Here is an 18581-nt window from a genome sequence, read left to right as displayed (position 1 = left end):
CTGCAAACTGGTCTACATAAGACGAAATGAAGCGATCCAGGTGTGCTGACTCACTTGGGTTTGATGCAAAACCTGTACTGAATGAGGACGGTGATGAAAAAGAAGACAACTCCCTCCACAGCCATGGCGAGCAGGTTTTTTCCCACCATGTCCCACTCCAGAGGAGAGCGGAACCTGTTCTCACCTGGAACACGACCACAGCGTTCACAGAACCATTCAACAGCAAACAAATAAATAAATGCTGCGATCAGAAAATGGAAAGCTACCGAATCTCTCGAGGGCGTCGGCCATCGCCTGGTTCTTCACCATGTCGATGAGACCTCGGCCGAGACAGAAATGAGGAAAGATGAGGAGGACGTTCTTCAGGATGTCGTTGATTCCTCCGATTTCCTGAAAAGAATGGAAAGTCAAACCGCTGCTCTCAGGTTTACTTAAATTGTTTATTTTCATTCGATCTGTGAATCATTTTAAAATCTAGCGTCGGCATCCGTGAGGACTCACGTTGTTTCCGAACAGCTCCATGACGAAGGTGGAGATGCTGCCGTTGATGCCGATGAGGATGTTGACGCTGGTGAGGACGACGTACGCCGTGCTGGGGATCTTGAAGAAGAAGGAAGCCGGGTACATGAGCGGCGTGATTGACCAGCTGGGAGAAAAAGGAAAACAAAGGTTTCTGTTAGAGCACAAACTGGCTCGGTGCCACTCTCTGATGTAGTACGATACAGTGGCAGCATGCAGTACACTGCAGTACTTTGCAGTATTTTGCAGTATCTGACCCGTAGAGCAGCAGCAGCAGGGCGAGGGCCGGCAGATTTGTGGATGATACGTAGGCTTTTTGTTGGAAGCAGATGAAGATGAGGATGACGAGCGTTGCCGGGACGATGTAGTTACACTGCAGAGACAAGCAGGTATCAGCAAACACCCAAGCGCACAAACACACAGGACACAGGGGCACTTGTTTTGGGTCTCACCATGTCCCATATGAAGTTGGCGGTCCAGTAGAGCAGCGGATGGACGCCACTGATGAAATGCATGTGTTTGGCTTTGCTGACCCGCTCCTGGATGAGGAAGACCACGAAGCTCGCAGGCACGAAGGACATGGCGAAGATGACGCAGATGGACACCAGGACGTCCACGGAGGTCGTCACCCTGGAGATGAAGAGCAGAAGGAGGTGGTGGGGAGAGACAAGAGAGAGGGGGTTAAGAGGACTGACGTGCAAACATAGACTGCCGACAGGTGTGTCATTCAGGCGCGCACTCACAGAGCGACCTGGGACAGCTGCTCCTTGGTCAAGTTCAGCGGGTGGTTGAAGGCGCTGATGCCGTACTTGCTGGCGTCTCTCCCCTGAGGGAGGTTTGCCCTGAGGATGGCGTTGTTCATCACGTTGATGAAGGCACCGATGCTGTGCCAGCCTTTGTTGTTAAACCAGATCTGAGGAGAGAGGATTCAAGGACAAACCAGTGAACAGCCTCTTCAGGTTAGCTGGCGTCCCCTCCTCCCAACAGAGCCGTGAATGACCAGTTTTAATCAGCAAGTTTGACTAAACTGACTCTTTCAACTGTCAGTGGGTGAAGTGAGTCAAATATTTGATTGAAGGACTGATGGTTTTGTTTCTAACATGTAATTAGTAATAAAATAAAAACATATTACATTACAAACAAAACAACAAAGAAAAATGACATCAAGTTGTCTGTAAACCAAATCATTTACCTGCTGCACGTTCATGCTGAGTCCACAAAAGTCCACTCGTATTATTAGATTTCAATAATTGGAAAAAAATTTAACTATAAAATGATTTTAACTTAAGTCTTTCTCAACCCTGAAAAAACTGTCTTAATATCTCCTGTTGATATAAAGCACAAAATGCTGGAAAGCTAATTCATAGTATAAAGACCAAACATTTGCAGGCCTTCATTGAAAATACTACAGTTATTATTGCAGTCATACTCCAGAGGCCGGCGCCACCATGTGTTCTCACCTTGACGTTGTTCTTTGTGTCGAGACCGTTGATGAAGCCAGACAGAGTGTCCAAGAATCGATCTGCAGCGGCTCCCTGCAAGAAACAGCAGCCACATTTCAAAGTCTTACTTTCCCTTTAAAGAACCAAGGGCTGGTTCTGGATCAGACAGGTGGACTGGCTTTCCTCTCATGAACTTAATTAGACCAAAGATAAATTATTTCTGACCCTAAAATATATCCACCATCTCAACTTCATCGTTTGATGACTTCTTTGAGGTTTTCTTCCAGCCTGTGAGTCGAGCCTGAAGCCGACATGTTTTTAGTAAAACGTTTGCTTTGTAATAAACCCGACAGCCTGGAGTAATGTCTGGACAATAAAAGCTGCAATGAGTCAAACATTTGGTTTCTCTCTGACTGACCTCCTGTAACTCAAAGATCTTTCGGACTCTCTCTATGGCGTCGTTGATCTCGTTAGCCGGAGGGAGGACTTGAGTGCTCCTGGCACCCAATGAGAAGCCTCCGTACCTGTAAAAATACCAAAAGAAAACAGCTGAGCACCTGCAAATGACCAACAGATGGTGTTTATGATTTCAAAATAAAACCAGACACTGACCTGAATTCATTCACCCAGACTTTGTTCTTCAGGCTGTGAAAACAGAAAAAAACTTTTAGTCCAGCTTGTGTTCAGGTGTGAGTGAGCAGGTGAGTCCTCTGAGTGTGTGTGTGTGAGCAGGTGAGTCCTCTGAGTGTGTGTGTGTGAGCAGGTGAGTCCTCTGAGTGTGTGTGTGTGAGCACGTGAGTCCTCTGAGTGTGTGTGTGTGAGCAGGTGAGTCCTCTGAGTGTGTGTGTGTGTGTGTGTGTGTGTGTGTGTGTGTGTGTGTGAGCAGGTGAGTCCTCTGAGTGTGTGTGTGTGAGCAGGTGAGTCCTCTGAGTGTGTGTGTGTGTGTGTGTGTGTGTGTGTGTGTGTGAGCAGGTGAGTCCTCTGAGCGTGTGTGTGTCTTACCTCTTGCCAATGATCTGAGCGTAAGTCTTCACCAGGTAGTCGGAGATGTTTCTCCCAGTGATGTTCTGCAGGATGTCGGTGTCGCTCAGCTTCATCTGAACGACAGGAAGAGTCCCTTTTTATTTAACCACAATTACACAGGATGCTGCACACAGGTGGGTCAGGCTTAGGTCAGGTAAATCTAAGACTAAAGTTGGGCCAAATGCAAAAAAATGTGGCATAAAAAAGAGTTTTAATATTAATATTAAAACTATTTTAGAACTAATATTTTAATATTAAATGTGTTCAGGTGATTCTTTTCAAAGTTTTTCTAAGCTTACAGAAATTCCCCTTCAGAGAGCTCAAAGTGAAAAAGTGGATGATTTGAGTGTTCTAATTCTTCTAGTAATAAATGTTGGGATGCTGTGTAAAATCTAAATACAATCATTTAAAGCATCTGCATTTAATTCACAAAATAATTATTATTTTTTTTAATCTGAAATAAAGAAACTGAGAAATCTGATGGTTTGTTGAAAAAAATTGCTCGTCTTGAATTTGTTGCAGTAAGACGGTTTTAATAAAGTTATAACAGCTAAAAAAAACTATTACACTAAAAAACTATTGTTGGAACATCTAAAACGAGCTCTGACCTCAGGTGGGGGCAGACCTCCGGCTCCAGCCGGGCAGTCTGGCAGCATCTTCTTCTTGCCATCGCAGCTGCACATGCAGGCTGGAGAGGGATCGTCCATGGTCCAGTTTCTGGAGCTAAAGAGCTCCAGGACGCTTTCAGGAACTTCAGGAGTGTACCAGTCCTCATCGCCCATCGTACAGGGTGCCTCTCTACAGGGAGGAGGAGAGCAAGAGGGTTGGAAAAAAAAACCGTAGTGAGGTTTCATGTGAGTAAAAGCTGATTCGCTCACACGTTGCTGAAGACTAGTTTAAAGAGGAGCAACAGGGAATTTAATGCTCAGGGTGTCGAAGTTTCTTACGGGATCGTGTATCCATCCATGCAGCGAGTCCCAAATCCCGGAGCATTCAGCAGTGCATCTAAAAGCTTCTGCATGTTGGCATTTCCAGGAGCATCATCACTGAGAGGACGAAGAACACAACCACAGTCAGATCGCAGGAAATACCTCCGGATAACTCAGTGAGAGAGTTCAGGGCAGTCGTGTACCTGATGAAGGTCACTTGTTCCTGGTACATCCACGGCTGCAGCTCCAAACTGGGATAAACTCCAAACGGCGGCACGATGAGACTGAAGACCAGAGCGATGCAGACGAACACGGCTGGAAGGACGATCTGAAACACAGATTTTTTTTCCCGATGAGCCGCAGCAGGCGGGTTTGATCAGAAAGCAGCAGCGGATTTTTATCGCTGGCGACGGCATACCTGAGCGAAGAAGCCCTTCCTGGAGCGCCGGGCATACAGAAACCGCTTCCACATCAGAGCGACAAACTGCTGCCTCCTCAGAGTCCAGCCTGTCACCTGATATGAGCCTTTACCATCAGTACAGTTCAGCCAGTCGGTTTCTTTGCACTCTGAGAGGAAACGAGGTCACGTGATCAAATAAGAAAACTTGGAGAGTGCACAGACAGGATGTTACAAGACAACAAAAGTGAGAAACTTCTCAGATTTGCACTTGTTACTTTGCACAGTTGGTGCTTTATTTTGAAATTCCAGAGTCTTTTGTTTTCTTCCCTTGAATTTTGCGCCCCTGGTATTTTATCCCATTGTAACTCTCTGTGAATAAATATGGCTTTGCTGTGTGGTTTTTTTGTACCTTGGTCTTCAGAATCATTGCTGTCATCATTGTCATCATCTGTTAACGGTCTCAAGCAGCTCTGAGGGTCTCCTCCACCGAAAGCATGAGTCCTCCTCCGCCTCTGAACAGGAAGTGTCCCATCTAAACAAAAAAATGTGGAAATGTGATTTCAGGCTCTTATTTTGATATGTCACAGTCAGACATCACTCCTTCCTCACCTGAGGTCACTTCAGTGTCGACTCCGTTATCTTCAGCCACTTTCAGGAAAATCTAAAGTGACATAAAACATTAAAACTAATGTCACGCTTTTGTTTTCATGCTTCACGGTGATTCACGGAGAAGAAATATTTCCCTTCACAAATCAGATTTACTCAAATGTGTCCCACCTCCTCCAGTGTGGTGTCCGACACTCCGTAGCTGGAAATGCCGAGGTCGGAAAGCTTCGTGTCCAAGTCTTTGAAGAGCTCCACGAAGGCTCCGTCTTTGGCAGCGATGTACGGCAGGACGTAGGTCAGCTCGTGTCCCAGGTCCTCCACCAGGCGGGCGTCGGGGACGTGACGCAGGATCAAGGCAGAAACCAGCGACACGTCCGGGGGTACAAAGGGGATATTGCAGATGGACGCCGCTGGGCCATTTTCTGAGGACAGAGACACAAAACAAATCAGATCCACCGGACAGCGAAGCAATCAAACGCTCTGTGGGAACAGAGAGCTCACCGATGGTAGCGGCCTCACTTTCATGTTCGCTGCCGAGTCCTGCGTCGCTGCTGCTGACCGAGCCGCACTCCTCCTCCTAAAACACAAATAGTTTTACTTTAAGGTATTGCTACTGCAAAGGAAGAATTAATATTGCTAATTAATACTCCAAATGCTAAAGAAAAATACTATAGGGAGACAACTACACGGTAAAGGTTAAACACTGCAAAAATACTTTTCACTAACAGACAAACTGCTGAAAATGTATTAATCCTACTGGAATACAGTGTACAGAAAGACATATACTACTGAAAACTGCAGAGCTAAGCATTACTAGTAAATAAATTCTGCAGAGACCTTCTTGGTGAAGGAGACGGTGCTGGCCGAGTTCCTGCAGGAGCTGAGTGATGGCTCTGGGTTCTTCTTCACCAGCGTCAGGTAGTAGCCGGTCCCCAGCTGGTTCTTCAGGTACAGAGACGAGCCCACGCAGCACAGCTTCCCGTGACTGATGATGGCGATGCGGTCGCCGAGGATGTCCGCCTCGTCCATGTGGTGAGTGGACAGGATGATGGTCCGGCCTGAAAGGAGACCCAACGTTAAAAACCCAGTCAAAACGAAGAGAGTAGCTAAAATCTGACCAATCTGGGAGAACCTTACCCTGGCGGTACTTCAGCAACAGGTCCCAGATTCCTCTGCGGGCGTAAGGGTCCACGCCAGCTGTAGGCTCGTCCAGGATTACAACCTTTGACCCCCCGACAAAGGCCAGGGCCACGGACAGCTTCCTCTGCATGCCCCCAGACAGAGTGCTGGTCCTGCAGTTGCGTTTGTGCGGCAACCCTGTGTCCTGCAGGATCTGCTCGATCTCACCTTTCACGCGTTCCTCTGGCAGGCCTTTGAGCCGTGCGTAGAACCAGATGTGCTCCTCCACCGTGAGCCTGCAAGAGGTGCCACAACATAAGCAAGGTCACGTAACAATCAAGGTAAAGACTGAGCGAAGACAGCATAACAAGCGTGTTGAGGAAAAGCACTCACATGCTGAAGAGGACGTTGTGCTGTGGACAGACTCCCAGACTCTGCCTAATGGCGCTCAGCTCCGTCCGGATGTCTCTGCCCAGGATGTAGGCAGTGCCAGAGGTAGGTGGGAACAGGCCAGTAAGGATGGACCTGCAGGGAAAAGAGAGGAGGATGTTATCTGCACCAGGACCTGTGACAGAATCTGTATCAGCAGTATGGTGTGTCTGCTCACATGGTGGTGGTTTTTCCGGCTCCATTGTGTCCCAGGAAGGAGGTGATTTGTCCCTCGTAGAAGCCAAGCGTCAGTCCATCCACCGCCAGCTTCTTACCATGACGGTAAACTTTCACCAGGTTCTCGATGTAGACTCCAGGCTCCAGATGAGCCGGCTCCTCCTCCATGCACACCACTGCAGACATACAGACACATCTTACCGCACTGTTCAGGAAGTCTCTTTCACATTAAAAGCTCTGTTTAAAATTAAAGAGAACTCAGTTGTTGGTTTTTAGGAGGAAGTTCTGCAGCTTTGCAGCACAGCAATCTCACCTCCGGGGTTTCCTTTCCGATTCAGTGGGAGTTTGTTGGACTTTCCGTCCTTTTCTCCAAACCAATAGGATTTAGTGAAGGGGAAGTACCACGGCCGAGGGATCCCATACTGACCTGAGGAGGAGAATGTGCTTTCAGTCTTTGTTGTGTATCAGAGATTTTTCATGGTCAGTGTACAAACAGCCTGTGGACTGAGATGAGCTGGATGAGCTATTCAAAAGATGTGTTGATTATAACCGTTAATAATGTATAACTAACATTTACTTCCTGTAGCATGCTAAATAATGATGACTGCAGTTCACTAAACACATGAAGAAGAAAAGCTCTCACCTGGAAACACGGCTTCGAGGTACCAGGTCAGGACTCCGTACAGGAAGGAGTCAAAGTACATGATGATGATGGCGGTGCGGAGGCTGTAGTCATCCTCCTCCAGTGGGCTGGACACCAGGTTCTTCCACTGGATACCGACTCCCTGCTCCTCAAACAGGGCGAAGTACTCGCAGCCGAATCCAAACGCCACAGGGGACAGAAGGCTCTGCGGAGCGAGAGGTGGACATGTGACTCACCCCATCACATCACAACAACAAAATCGAGAAAAAGATGCGCAGCCTTACAGCGAAGACTTTCGTCCCGAAGCCGATGTACTCTTCCCAGGCGACGCAGAGCACGTACGGCAAGTAGAGGGTGAAGTAGATGATTCCTCCACAGGCGGCGGCGAGGTTGGCACGGGCAAATGCCGTGCTGAGCAGGAAGCACTGCATGATGGTCACCACGCCGAAGGACCCCAGGAAGAGGAAGATGACGCCGGGGTCGCTGTAGGGCAGGAGGTTCCCCATCTGCACAGGAACCACGAGAAGAAGAGATGGGACATTATTAATATTGCATTCTTGGACATGTGTATGTGGATGTTCTGTTTTTCTAATGACACTGTTTTTTTATGTATTTTGGTTTTCAGTCGTCACCTTGAGCAGCAACACTAGCAGCCCGGCGCTGATGAGCAGAGGAATCAGGCTGCTGATGAACCAGCTGAACCACAGGATGCCGTTATCCAGACCCATGATCCTCATAGTCTCCTTCAGTCGAGCCTCCTTCTCATACACCACGCTCTTCAGGATGATGGCCACCGAGTACATCCAGGCAAGAGTCATGAAGAGAGGCATGGAGCGGCTCATCACCCGCAGGAAACTGAGACAGAGGACAGGAAGGACAGGGTTACAGACCGAGAGCGGCGAGGAGGGGACCAAACCTGGCAAATGATGTGAATAACCTCACATGTCATCTACGTAACACGGGTACGGCATCTGCTGGATGTAAACTCCCGTCTTCTCCTTGGTGCCCGTCACCGCTCTGATGATGCCTTGCTCAATAACGTCCTGAAGGTACGAGAACCCACCCCAGATGTAACGCATGTCCTCAAACGGGTCGGCACGAGGACCCGGGTCCCAGTATCTGAGAAGGAGGACAGAGTGCAGGAAGTGCTGCTAGTTAAACAGCAGGATGTGATACAGAGCTACAGAAGGAACAGTACAAGACTGAAAGAAAGGTTAAATAATGCTCAAGCAAAGGAGCCAAGGCCATGACTTTGTCAATTTAGACCTCAAATGCATTATTTTGCATTGTAAGGTCTGTACCTTAAAAGTACATTAAAAAACTGTTGTTGTAAAAATGTAATTATTATAAGACAAATGTTAAGTGTTAAAATTTGCTCCAATGAATTTTAAAAAACAAACCCAACTTACCAAAAAAAACCCAAAACTCTGGTTTGCAGATGTTTGGAAGGTTTTTGAGCATCAGCATTAGCACCGGATAACCTTTCACCCACATACTGTTTATGCTTTCTCTACAGTGTTGCCAGATACAGTTTTGACCTGTAGCTTACATCATAACAGTATACACATTAAAAAAAAAAAATCTCAGATTTAATCAGCTTTAACATCCGAACCTGAACCCCTGTATGAACTAATATAACTGAGATTTAAAGCTTCAGTCCCCACAGTGTTGGTGAGCAGTCAGATCCAGGTCATCATAACGCAGCTATGCAACAACACAAAACACTGAATCTGAGTCTTTGGTTTCATTGAAGGCTCACACAGTGCCTCAAGATGCACCATTAAGTCAGCCATAAACCCGGTATGCCTACCAGAAACCCCAAAGTGAGCCCTGATAAAATGCACCTAGTAGCACCTCCAAATCTGACCGATTAAACCAGGTTTAAAGTTTTTTGGGAGGGGCTTTCTTTGAAGGCTTGTTTTCCAGGTTCCTTTGTAGCCTAATTTTGGTTTTCATGAGTTTGAATGCTTAGAGACAATGAAATCAGTTTCTTTGGCCCTGAAATTAAATGTTTTACATTACGGGGATGTCCTGTTACTGACTGAGAGGCGAGTCCTCACACGGACCGTATACAAACCCACCTCTAAACTATTTGTGCTGGTTTTACTGGAGCAAATTCTGGAATTTAGGAATGAGGAACAGGACACTTTATCTGCCTGTGTGTGTGGCTCCTTACGCGTCTTTGATCTTATTGGTCCGCTCCACGTTGTCGATGTCCATTCTGATCTTGTAGTTGAGTTTGGCAGGTAGCTCTGTGGCGTTGGAAGGGACATCCAGAAACACAATCCCTGCCCAGAACTTCCTGTCTTCCAGTAGCTTCATGGACACGTTCACCATTCTCTCCTCGTTGGAGACCGGCTCCAGTTTGTCCAGGTTCACACACTTAAAATACACACAGACACCGATCAGGTCATGTGATCTGTGCACACCAACTACAGCCAGTTGCCATGCATGCTTGGATACCGACCTCCATGAAGTGGGAGATGCTCATGATGGCCTGATCGGTCTCGTTGAACACATCCCTCCAGGTGAGGGTGCTGCCTGGTGGCTGCTGGTCATCTGCTTGCTTGGACAGGAAGTTGGAGATGTCCTCTACGGTCCAGTCTGTGTCAGCAAGCTGAGCGCGAAAGACTCTGGCGGTGATGTTGTTCTTTAGCAGAGTCTGAATGAAAGATACGAAGGACAAAGGAAGGAAGAAAGAAAAAAAAGAGAGGGAATTAAGGAAGGAAATACGAAAGGATAATAAAAGGAGGGTTTACAAAGTCATTTCAACACAGACTAAAATAAAGCAGATGAGTTAGAAAGACATCGATGAGGTGGTGGGCGGAGCCTGCTTACCCTGATCACGTTCATCTGCTCGCTGTTCTCCATGAAGTCCCAGACTTTGGGTCTTATCTCCTCCCACATCCCCCCCAGCTCCCTGAACACACCGAGCTCCTGGAAGGTCCGATTCACCTAAACACACCACAGACATGAGTCTTTTTACCCTGGGTTACTAGCTAAAGGTGACCAATCAGTTGCAGTCTGGAGCTTTTGCACAGGAAGTGACATCATACCTCGTGGATGATCTTCTGTGTGGCAGGCGTGTGGGGGGTGTACAGGAGCTTCCCTAACAGCAGGGGCTTCAGGGCCTGCCAGATCATCCTGGACATGGGGTTTGAGTCCATGTTCTTCACCAGGCTGTTACAGTACGGAGCTACAACACACACGTGATGGAGGTTACCACATACATGTAGCAGGCGTGTTTCAGGAATCACGATAACACAAAGAAAAATAAATACAGAAGTATCAGAGTCTGGCTTTAAAAGCACCTAGAGTATTTGAAGTGGACATAATAGCTCATTTCCACCTCAGTGTTTTTATTCTTGGACTCGGACATCTATCTGTTCACAGGAGGCTGTTATATAGCAGGATTTTAGTTTCTCTGACATGGGCTGTATTAGCTGAATGTTTGTCTGACAGATGGAAGAGGACATCTGAAGACAAACGCTTCATTGGGGTTGGAAGGTCCGAGGATGACCCCGAGGACTCACTGGAGGAGTTGTCGTACAGCGACGCCGTCTCGTCCTCGCTGCTGTTGTAGTTTCCGAACAGAGCCTTGTAGTTGCTGTCTTCGTACCAGTTGAGGGATTTGATCTGCAGGCCGCCGCCTTCGGGGTGACCGCACACGATCCGGGAGACTGCCTGGTACATGGCGCTGGGCGACGACGTGGCGTTCTGTGTCAGGAAGACTATCTCGTTCCTCAGATCGATCCAGCTCTTCATACTGGCCAACTGTAGACCCAAGACAGAAGATACTGGTCAGACTGGTCGAGGGAGACTCGACTGATAGCTAAAGCTGGATCATGCGACCCTGACCCCTCCCTTAATTTACGCTGCTATATGCTCAAGGAGATGGGAGACTTCCCATCATGCACTGAGCATCCACTTCCCTCTTCACATTGTTAAATTTTGTCTGCGCTTGACTGTAGCTTGTGTTTTGCCCTGTCTATCTACACTCTCGTCTCTGTTCATTCACCCCTCAGGTCAAGGCAGATGCTCCTCCCTGATCCTGATTCTATTTGAGGTCTCTTCCTGTCAAATGGGAGGTTTTTCCTCCCTGATGTCGCCAAACTTTCTCACAGGTCGTCTGAATGTTTGGGTTCTGTCTCTGTTGTTATGAACCAGTGCTAGATTTACATAAAAGTCTAAATTAAAATATATAAATATGTAATAAATGAAAAATATCAAAGTTAAGGCTCAAGTAGAAAACAATGCATAATTAAAAATGAAATAAACTTTAAAAAGAGTCAGAACTCAGGAATTATAGACATTCGCCGAAGGTTAAAAACTGAACATGCTAAAAATGGATCACAGAATAAAGCTGAACTCTCCCCTAGCTAAAAACTGCTGACAGTAAACTCGTGTCTGGCTGCGCTTCCTGTTGAAGCTCAGACTAATTTTATACACTTCATAACAAAAGTGATGTAACAAAGCAAAAGTTCAGATGCAAACAGCTGATCCAGTTAATGTCAAAAAACAAGGTTTAATGTCCACATGCTTAATTTGAAGTAACTTTTAAAAGTCTCACAGTTGTAACCAAAATATCTGATAACTCATTCAGCAGTTTGGTTTTCTGCTCACAGATTAATCATTCAGTCCTTAAACCACGTCATGATTTATGTGTCTGCTCAGTCTCTAAAAATATCTCATTTAAAGGAGAATAAACCAAACAGATTTACAGATTTGAGCATCAACTTTTGCTTGTTTGACTCAAAATCTTTCCAGTTCTGCTATTTCACCTGTTTTTGGTAATTAGGTCCTTTTAAGCTCACAGATGTTCCCCAGGTGTGTCACAAAATAGCAACCAGAAAGAACACATTCTTCTGTAACAACGTGATTTTCTTCTAATTGAAAAGGTTCTAATTTGACCGGACACCACAGGAGTTTTGGTGCCTGCTGGCAGAATCTAAATATCAGCATTTAAAAAGTACCAATAGAGGAAAGGGTAAAAGGAGCTTCAGATGTTATTATTTTTATTGCCTCAGGAGGAAGGAACCTCAAAGAGGAAGAGCCGCAGGTTACTTTAGGTCAGCGCCATCCTGAAACCTTCAGCAGAAGTGAAACTGCTGCAGCTCCAATCTGAGGAAAAGGTCAGTTATTGTCCCAAAGATGTCCTCAATATGTCTACAGCTTTGTCCCAGTATTTCTTGTCCCCAGCACCTCTTCAATATTTATCCGGATTATCTGCAAATGTTTGAGTACTATGTGTCGAGTATCTCTAAAGTTTGTTTCCAGTATTTCTACGCTGGGTTTCCCGTTTTTGTCCTCAGCATGTTTATTGTTTCTCTACTGTCCCCAGCCTTTGTTGTCAGTGCTTCTATAGTGTGTCCCCTGGGCTCTGGGAAATTCAGACAGGCATGTTTTACCATTCATGTTAAAGCTGTTCAAGTTATTGTTCAAAGCACTCTTTTTATGAACTGATTAAACTAATAAGTATATTAACCAGGCAGTAAAATAAGGACGCCGTATCGTCGGGTCCCGTACATATCGTCTTTAAACCTCACAGCTGAGACGCTTGAAAGTAGGTCAGGTGTTGACGGCGTGGGCGTGTAAACTACGTGTTTACCTGTGGACAGGGAGACACTGTATGTGTTTTTCATATGACTGGGATCTTATCAAACAGATGGAGCTCCAGATGTTTAAATAAAGTTATTTTAAACTGGGAGTTTTTCACAGAAAATGTAAAATGGGTTTTGTTCTAACGGTCCCATCACAGTCTCTTTTTTCTTCATCACATGATTTTTAATGCAGTGCTGGGAAAAACACTTCCTCTCTGACCATGAGAACAAAGCAGAACGAAGGAGATAAGATTGTTAAAGTTATTTAGTTGTTCGGGTTTTTTAAAACTAAATGTTGTAATTTCCTGGATTGCCAGTTCAATAATGCCCATCTTAAATCCCTTTTTCACAGGATCACACTCGCCCTGTCCCTGACTCAGCGCCTGCACAAACCAAACAAAACACTCTGTCACATGTTTTCACTTTAGCCCACAGAGCGATTGTGTGTACTGTGTGTTTTAAAGTGTGTGATAACCTCGGGGCAAGAAACAACAATCTGGGGAAGTCTAACTGAACTTTACTCTGATTATCAAACTGTTCACGCCAACCACAGTCTCCCACTCCAACTTTATTTCCAGTCTATTCCCACTATAATCCCAGGCTGGAGGCTCTGCAGAGCTGCAGATGTGTCGCAAACCACTTTCTGCCGCACAATGCAGCTTTCAGAGCCTCCTCAGTGTCTCTGTGACCTCTAACATGGTCACTAAAGGCTGCATGCAGCCATCTGCGGTCTTCAGCGTCTCAGCAGGACGTAGACGGACGCTGAGTGTTTGCTGTTTGTTCGGACTCGTGCTTTCTCCTCCTGAGGCGGCTGTGAAGTGAAAACCCACTGAGACATTTGAGTCTTTGTTCAGCTGGGAACTCGTCTGTCTCTGCTGCAGGGAAACTGCTTTTATCTGGACACAAAGACTCGCAGAGACACTCGGAGCTGCCAAGTAAACCCAGTGGCCCCTGATGGTGCTGACGTGGCCCGGAAGACTCGATTGGGGAACACGCATGTCCAGTAAAAAGCTGACTGTGATATTTGTGCCCTGATCTTTGTTCGTGAGACAAACACCATCATTAAAAACACACGATGAAAAGACACAAAGAAAAACTGACTGATGATCTTTGCATCAGCTTGAATCAAGCATCAGCCATCGGGGATGAAAAGTTTAGCTGAAGCTCCAGTTTCTCTAATGTCCACCAGAGGCTCCAGCAGTGAGCCAGTCCCCAAAGAGACCAATTAATTTAAAGCAAAAATAAACACGTTTAGAGCCTGATACAAAAGGGGAGTGGCCTCTTTGACGGACAGGTGGTTTAAGCTGCTAGCTTATGCTAGGCTAAACCTCAACGTCTGAACTGGACGTGTGGACCAATAACACAGCTGCTGAGATATTAATTGTACTAATAAAGGTCTGAGATCCTGCTGATGACTTACCTCAACTGCCAGTGAACCCAGACTATCCAGCAGGTTGTCGGTTGCCCTGGCGACCTCTTGGACAGCCTCGGGGTCAGCCCTGACGTCCCTCTGAAAGACACAAAGAGACATTTTCAGTTTCAGCTCAACCTTGGCTGAAATAAATAATAACCCACTCATCTATGTTCAGTTTAGTTATTTCAGTGCATTTATATTTTTACATGTTTCACAGTCAGATGAGACAGAGACCTTCCCAGCAGTGTTGAAAGATACTGACTGATGACAGAAGTCATCATATGAACGTTCTCTGGACCCTGAAAACAGACAGATTTAGCACTCGTTCAGCAAACCGAACTCTGAACTCTTTAGGTGTTCTGCACTTCTAGCAGATCACCTGAACTCTGCTCGCTGTTGTTTATTTTTGGCTCATATTTGTGACGATTTCACTTCTCTGTCTCTGAGTATCTAACATTTCTTTGCTTTCGTGTTGTCCACTTTTCTCCGAACGTTGCCATTTGTCTGATTTTTAATCAAGTTTTAAAAGTTGCTGTGTCATAACTGGAGATAAATGCACGGCAATAATGGGCATGTGTGGGGGATTTTCCCCTAAAATCTGGCTTTTAAGTCTAGTTCACTCTGTTTAAGATTCCTATAACTGATAACTAGCCAAACACCTATGACTTCTCTGAGACGAGGCTGCTGGATTTTCACGGACTTCGTTCTGTGCTGCTGTGGAAACTCGCACGGTTTCAGCTTCGCAGTCAGCTCGTAGATTTCTGCACACAAAAGAGGCTGAGGCCTCTTGTGACATACGGCTGCATTGAATCCTTCAAACTCTTTAAAACTGGTCTCCGGGCTACGAAAACTGAGACTGTAAAGAGCCGGGACAGGCCGAGGCACGCCTCCTCCCACACACACACATTTAATATGCTGAGGACACGCCAGCACACCTTTGCTGTGTCACCTGAGCGGGGGGGAAAGAAAGAAAAAAATGCCTTTGGACTATTCCAGTGAAAAATTCACTACGTTTTCAGACAAGTTTGTTATTTAAAGTACGTTAGAGGCAGCCTGAAAGACACACCTGCAGGCAGAACTCTGGGCTAAAAGTGCTCAGCGTGCCAGTTCAAGTGTTTGACGTCTATAAGGAACTTTATATAATAAGTTTATAAAATCTGAGAAAGTATTTAACAGAAGAGCAGACAAGTCAAGATTTGAAATGTGTTCATAAAGGATAAGCTGAAACGCTGCAGGAAGTGGTTTCACACTGGGAGAAGCTAAAATAAACTTTATTAAAGCAGGCACTGATCATCTCTAAACCATAACAAGCAAGTTTAAATAAGCCAGGCTCAAGTTTCAGGATGAAAAACCTGCTCTAAATGAGCAAAAAATGAATCATATTAGTGGATTAGCAGGGCCGTATTTACCCGGATGGGTTTGAGGAAGTCCAAGTTGTCCAGAAAGTGCTCCTCGGCGTGGTTGAGCCAGGTGGGCGGAGCCTGGCAGATCTTTTCTTGAACCATTGCCGATACCTGTGGGTCCGAGATCGTCACAAATTCCTCCAGGCTCTGCTTGCCCCCCCTCCTGGGACACATGTCCCTCAGGTGGACCCCGAACCCCCCGAGGAGGACCTGAGACAGAAACAGAGGCCAAAGAGGGATTTCTTTATCTTCAGGTTTCACTTCATATAGTCTGACTTTAATATTCTGAAATTAGTTTCAATCATTGTGTTTATTTCATGTTTTTATTGTGTAACATGTACTCCAACATTTCAGTCTTTTATTCCATATTCTCTGCAGATTTTCTGCAAGTTAGCAAATTTTATTTCAAGTGTTTAATCATTCACGAACTTTTCCTCCTTATTGTTATTCCACCTCTCCACTCAATTCATATTTGCATTTTTCTTTCTTGTGTTCTGTACACCGGTCCACAATATTCCAGCTTTTATTGCATATTATTATGTTTATATTCCATGTCTTCATTGTTCTCCTTCATATTTCCCAAAGTGACTAAACCTAATTCCACTTTTAAGACCTTCCTTAAGAAAATCCCCATAATCACATAATCCTCTTCACTGCTTTTAATACATGCAGTTGACTAAATGCAGTGAATAAAACCCCAAGTTAAGTTCAGTATTATCCGACTTTCGTATATTTGAATTTAAGTTGTCATTCGCTTAATATTCCACTTTTTGTTTTCTAATTTTTACTTTTTTATTCCAAATTCATTCACTTTTCCACCATCGGCTCAGACTTCTTTAATTTTATGTTCCAAATATTCTCAACTGACTTTTTCCTAAATGATTTCCATTTAGTCTGACACGTTCTTCTTCTTCTTTTACTCCATACTGTGTTGTGTTTGTGTGCATTTTATATATTTTTTTTTAATTTTACCTATATTTTCAGACTTTCATCTGATATCTGTCAACTTTTTTATCCCATATATTGTGGATGGTTTTACTCCACACTGTTAGTTTTCTCATGAATGAAAGTTGGAGTAAAGTACTCCAGCTGCCCATATCCATGTAGGGCTCACAGGGGTCAGACTGAGCATGTGCAGAATGCCTCCTCACCTTCTGCAGGTTGATGTCGGCCTCCGTGATCTGCTGGACGCTGTGTTCGGGGAAGGAGGCGTTCCTCAACAGAAAACTCGACAGAGTCTCATTGTCTCGCAGGAAATGCTTCAACTTGAAGCCTGTGGGAGAAAAAACAAAAACAGACAAAACAGAGCAGGTCAGAGAAACCTGACTCCTCCTTCTCCTCCTCCAGTAAATCAGAGGGTTTTGTCTTTTAAATGTGAACGTGTTTGTGGCCACAAAGCAATTGTGTAATTTTTTACAGAGGAGGGGGTGAAGCAGTTCCCCCAGCACATTTTTAAAATGACATCTCTGCTTACGGTTCGACTAAAATCCGTCCAAGCTGAGAACGAGACAGGCTGATAAAACATTGGTTTCATTCAAGCTTTTAGGCCTCTCAGGTGACACACCATTGACTCGTGATTAGTGCAGGAGAAAGACTAACAGGTATCAGTCAGGGCATTAAACAGAGACATTCCTCTATGTTCTTATGACATCGGTAAGTAAACTGTGAGTAATCCCTGAAAAACAAAATCCCTCAAACACCCAAAAAACTGCGACGAGAAAAATTCAATTACACAAAAACACAGATCTGAGATTAAAATAAAGAAATAAAAAAAAAAAAACAGGTGTGACTGTTGGTAACAGAGCCGACTGCTACAGCAATAAAAACCTTTGTTGACAGATATTTGAACTACGAATAATCCCGGAAGATTGAGAGGTTTTATTTGTTTGGATTTGGACGACTGGAGTGATTGTTAATGGTCCGTTTACTGTGGTTGGATTTTTTATTTTAATCTGATGTCAGTTTGAGTCTGAAAGTCAGATAGAAATCATTTTAGTGAAGGTACAGATGCTGTAACTGCGGCCTGAGGAGGCGTTCGGACCATATTTGGGCTTGTCGGGGGCACGTCCGTACCCGAGCGGCTGCAAGTGAGCTTTACGTTCAGTCTTTGCTACGTCATTGCTGCTCTTCGTTCGACCTGCGTGCTCTCACACGCCTGCAGCTCAAACTTTCCACTCAGCTCCATCACAGCAGCTGGATGCACTTTTGCATGAAGCCCCCGCACGCATACATGCCCACCCCTCCCTGCACCTTTCTTCTTCTTCTGCAGGTTTGAACAGGCAGCTACAACGAAGGCTGAGAGGAGCTTCTCTTGTCATTCATTTGAAACAAACAGGAAGCTAACGTGTGAAGCTTCTCTGCCTGTGTTGCTTCACTCTTTCAAAACGTGGAGATTTAAGATGATGGATCATCCAAGATTACAGTCGTTGCTGTGTTGCTGTCCTCCTGCCTCCAGCCTGCTGAACATCAGCAAACCACAGAAATGTATTGATCGATTGGTTTTATTTGCAGCTTTATGGACATCCATGAAGAAATGCTCTAACTGGTAAAATGCGGCTGCTGATCCATCAGCCAGCTTCCATCAGAAACCCCAAAATTCAATAAAAGCATCGTCGAGCTTCCTCAGAAGCTTTTATCCTCCAGCTTAGAACGACGTCACCGTTATTAATCGGCTCCTTCATCACTCTGTTTATCAGCAGGAGAGTATCAAACTGAGGCATATTTTTTATCCCTTTTCTGCCGTATTTTCCTGTTTCACTTCTTATTTTCCAAGATGTGATCTGTATTTTCATACATCCAATTAATATTTTTACCCTTCTCTTCACAGACTTTATAAAACATGGACAAAGCCATTGTGCTGTCACACAATTGTTACCT

General features: G+C 45.2%; 1 protein-coding gene across 1 annotated transcript in view; it reads right to left on the bottom strand.

The window, feature by feature from the left end:
* Positions 1-18581, bottom strand: part of abca1b (ATP-binding cassette, sub-family A (ABC1), member 1B) — a 39665-nt gene that overhangs the window by 3942 nt on the left and 17142 nt on the right. Inside the window, exons 6-40 of the mRNA XM_063493187.1 lie at positions 16856-16977; positions 15711-15914; positions 14308-14397; positions 10821-11061; positions 10344-10483; positions 10126-10242; positions 9755-9949; positions 9464-9669; positions 8230-8406; positions 7920-8142; positions 7572-7793; positions 7288-7492; positions 6958-7071; positions 6646-6820; positions 6432-6563; positions 6057-6334; positions 5757-5977; positions 5421-5496; positions 5091-5341; positions 4923-4974; positions 4723-4845; positions 4332-4480; positions 4117-4241; positions 3932-4030; positions 3593-3782; positions 2964-3058; positions 2574-2606; positions 2380-2485; positions 1980-2054; positions 1263-1432; positions 972-1149; positions 777-892; positions 502-646; positions 267-390; positions 55-184 (exon numbers count right to left, since the gene is read on the bottom strand). Coding sequence (XP_063349257.1) covers positions 55-184; positions 267-390; positions 502-646; positions 777-892; positions 972-1149; positions 1263-1432; positions 1980-2054; positions 2380-2485; positions 2574-2606; positions 2964-3058; positions 3593-3782; positions 3932-4030; positions 4117-4241; positions 4332-4480; positions 4723-4845; positions 4923-4974; positions 5091-5341; positions 5421-5496; positions 5757-5977; positions 6057-6334; positions 6432-6563; positions 6646-6820; positions 6958-7071; positions 7288-7492; positions 7572-7793; positions 7920-8142; positions 8230-8406; positions 9464-9669; positions 9755-9949; positions 10126-10242; positions 10344-10483; positions 10821-11061; positions 14308-14397; positions 15711-15914; positions 16856-16977 — 5299 coding nt within the window. The remainder of the gene's footprint in view (positions 1-54; positions 185-266; positions 391-501; positions 647-776; positions 893-971; positions 1150-1262; positions 1433-1979; positions 2055-2379; positions 2486-2573; positions 2607-2963; positions 3059-3592; positions 3783-3931; positions 4031-4116; positions 4242-4331; positions 4481-4722; positions 4846-4922; positions 4975-5090; positions 5342-5420; positions 5497-5756; positions 5978-6056; positions 6335-6431; positions 6564-6645; positions 6821-6957; positions 7072-7287; positions 7493-7571; positions 7794-7919; positions 8143-8229; positions 8407-9463; positions 9670-9754; positions 9950-10125; positions 10243-10343; positions 10484-10820; positions 11062-14307; positions 14398-15710; positions 15915-16855; positions 16978-18581) is intronic.

The sequence above is a fragment of the Pelmatolapia mariae genome, linkage group LG2 (assembly GCF_036321145.2).
Source record: "Pelmatolapia mariae isolate MD_Pm_ZW linkage group LG2, Pm_UMD_F_2, whole genome shotgun sequence".
NCBI classification, from domain to species: domain Eukaryota; kingdom Metazoa; phylum Chordata; class Actinopteri; order Cichliformes; family Cichlidae; genus Pelmatolapia; species Pelmatolapia mariae.
The sequence above is the reverse complement of the archived record's forward strand: the minus strand, read 5'-3'. Positions and strand labels throughout refer to the sequence as shown.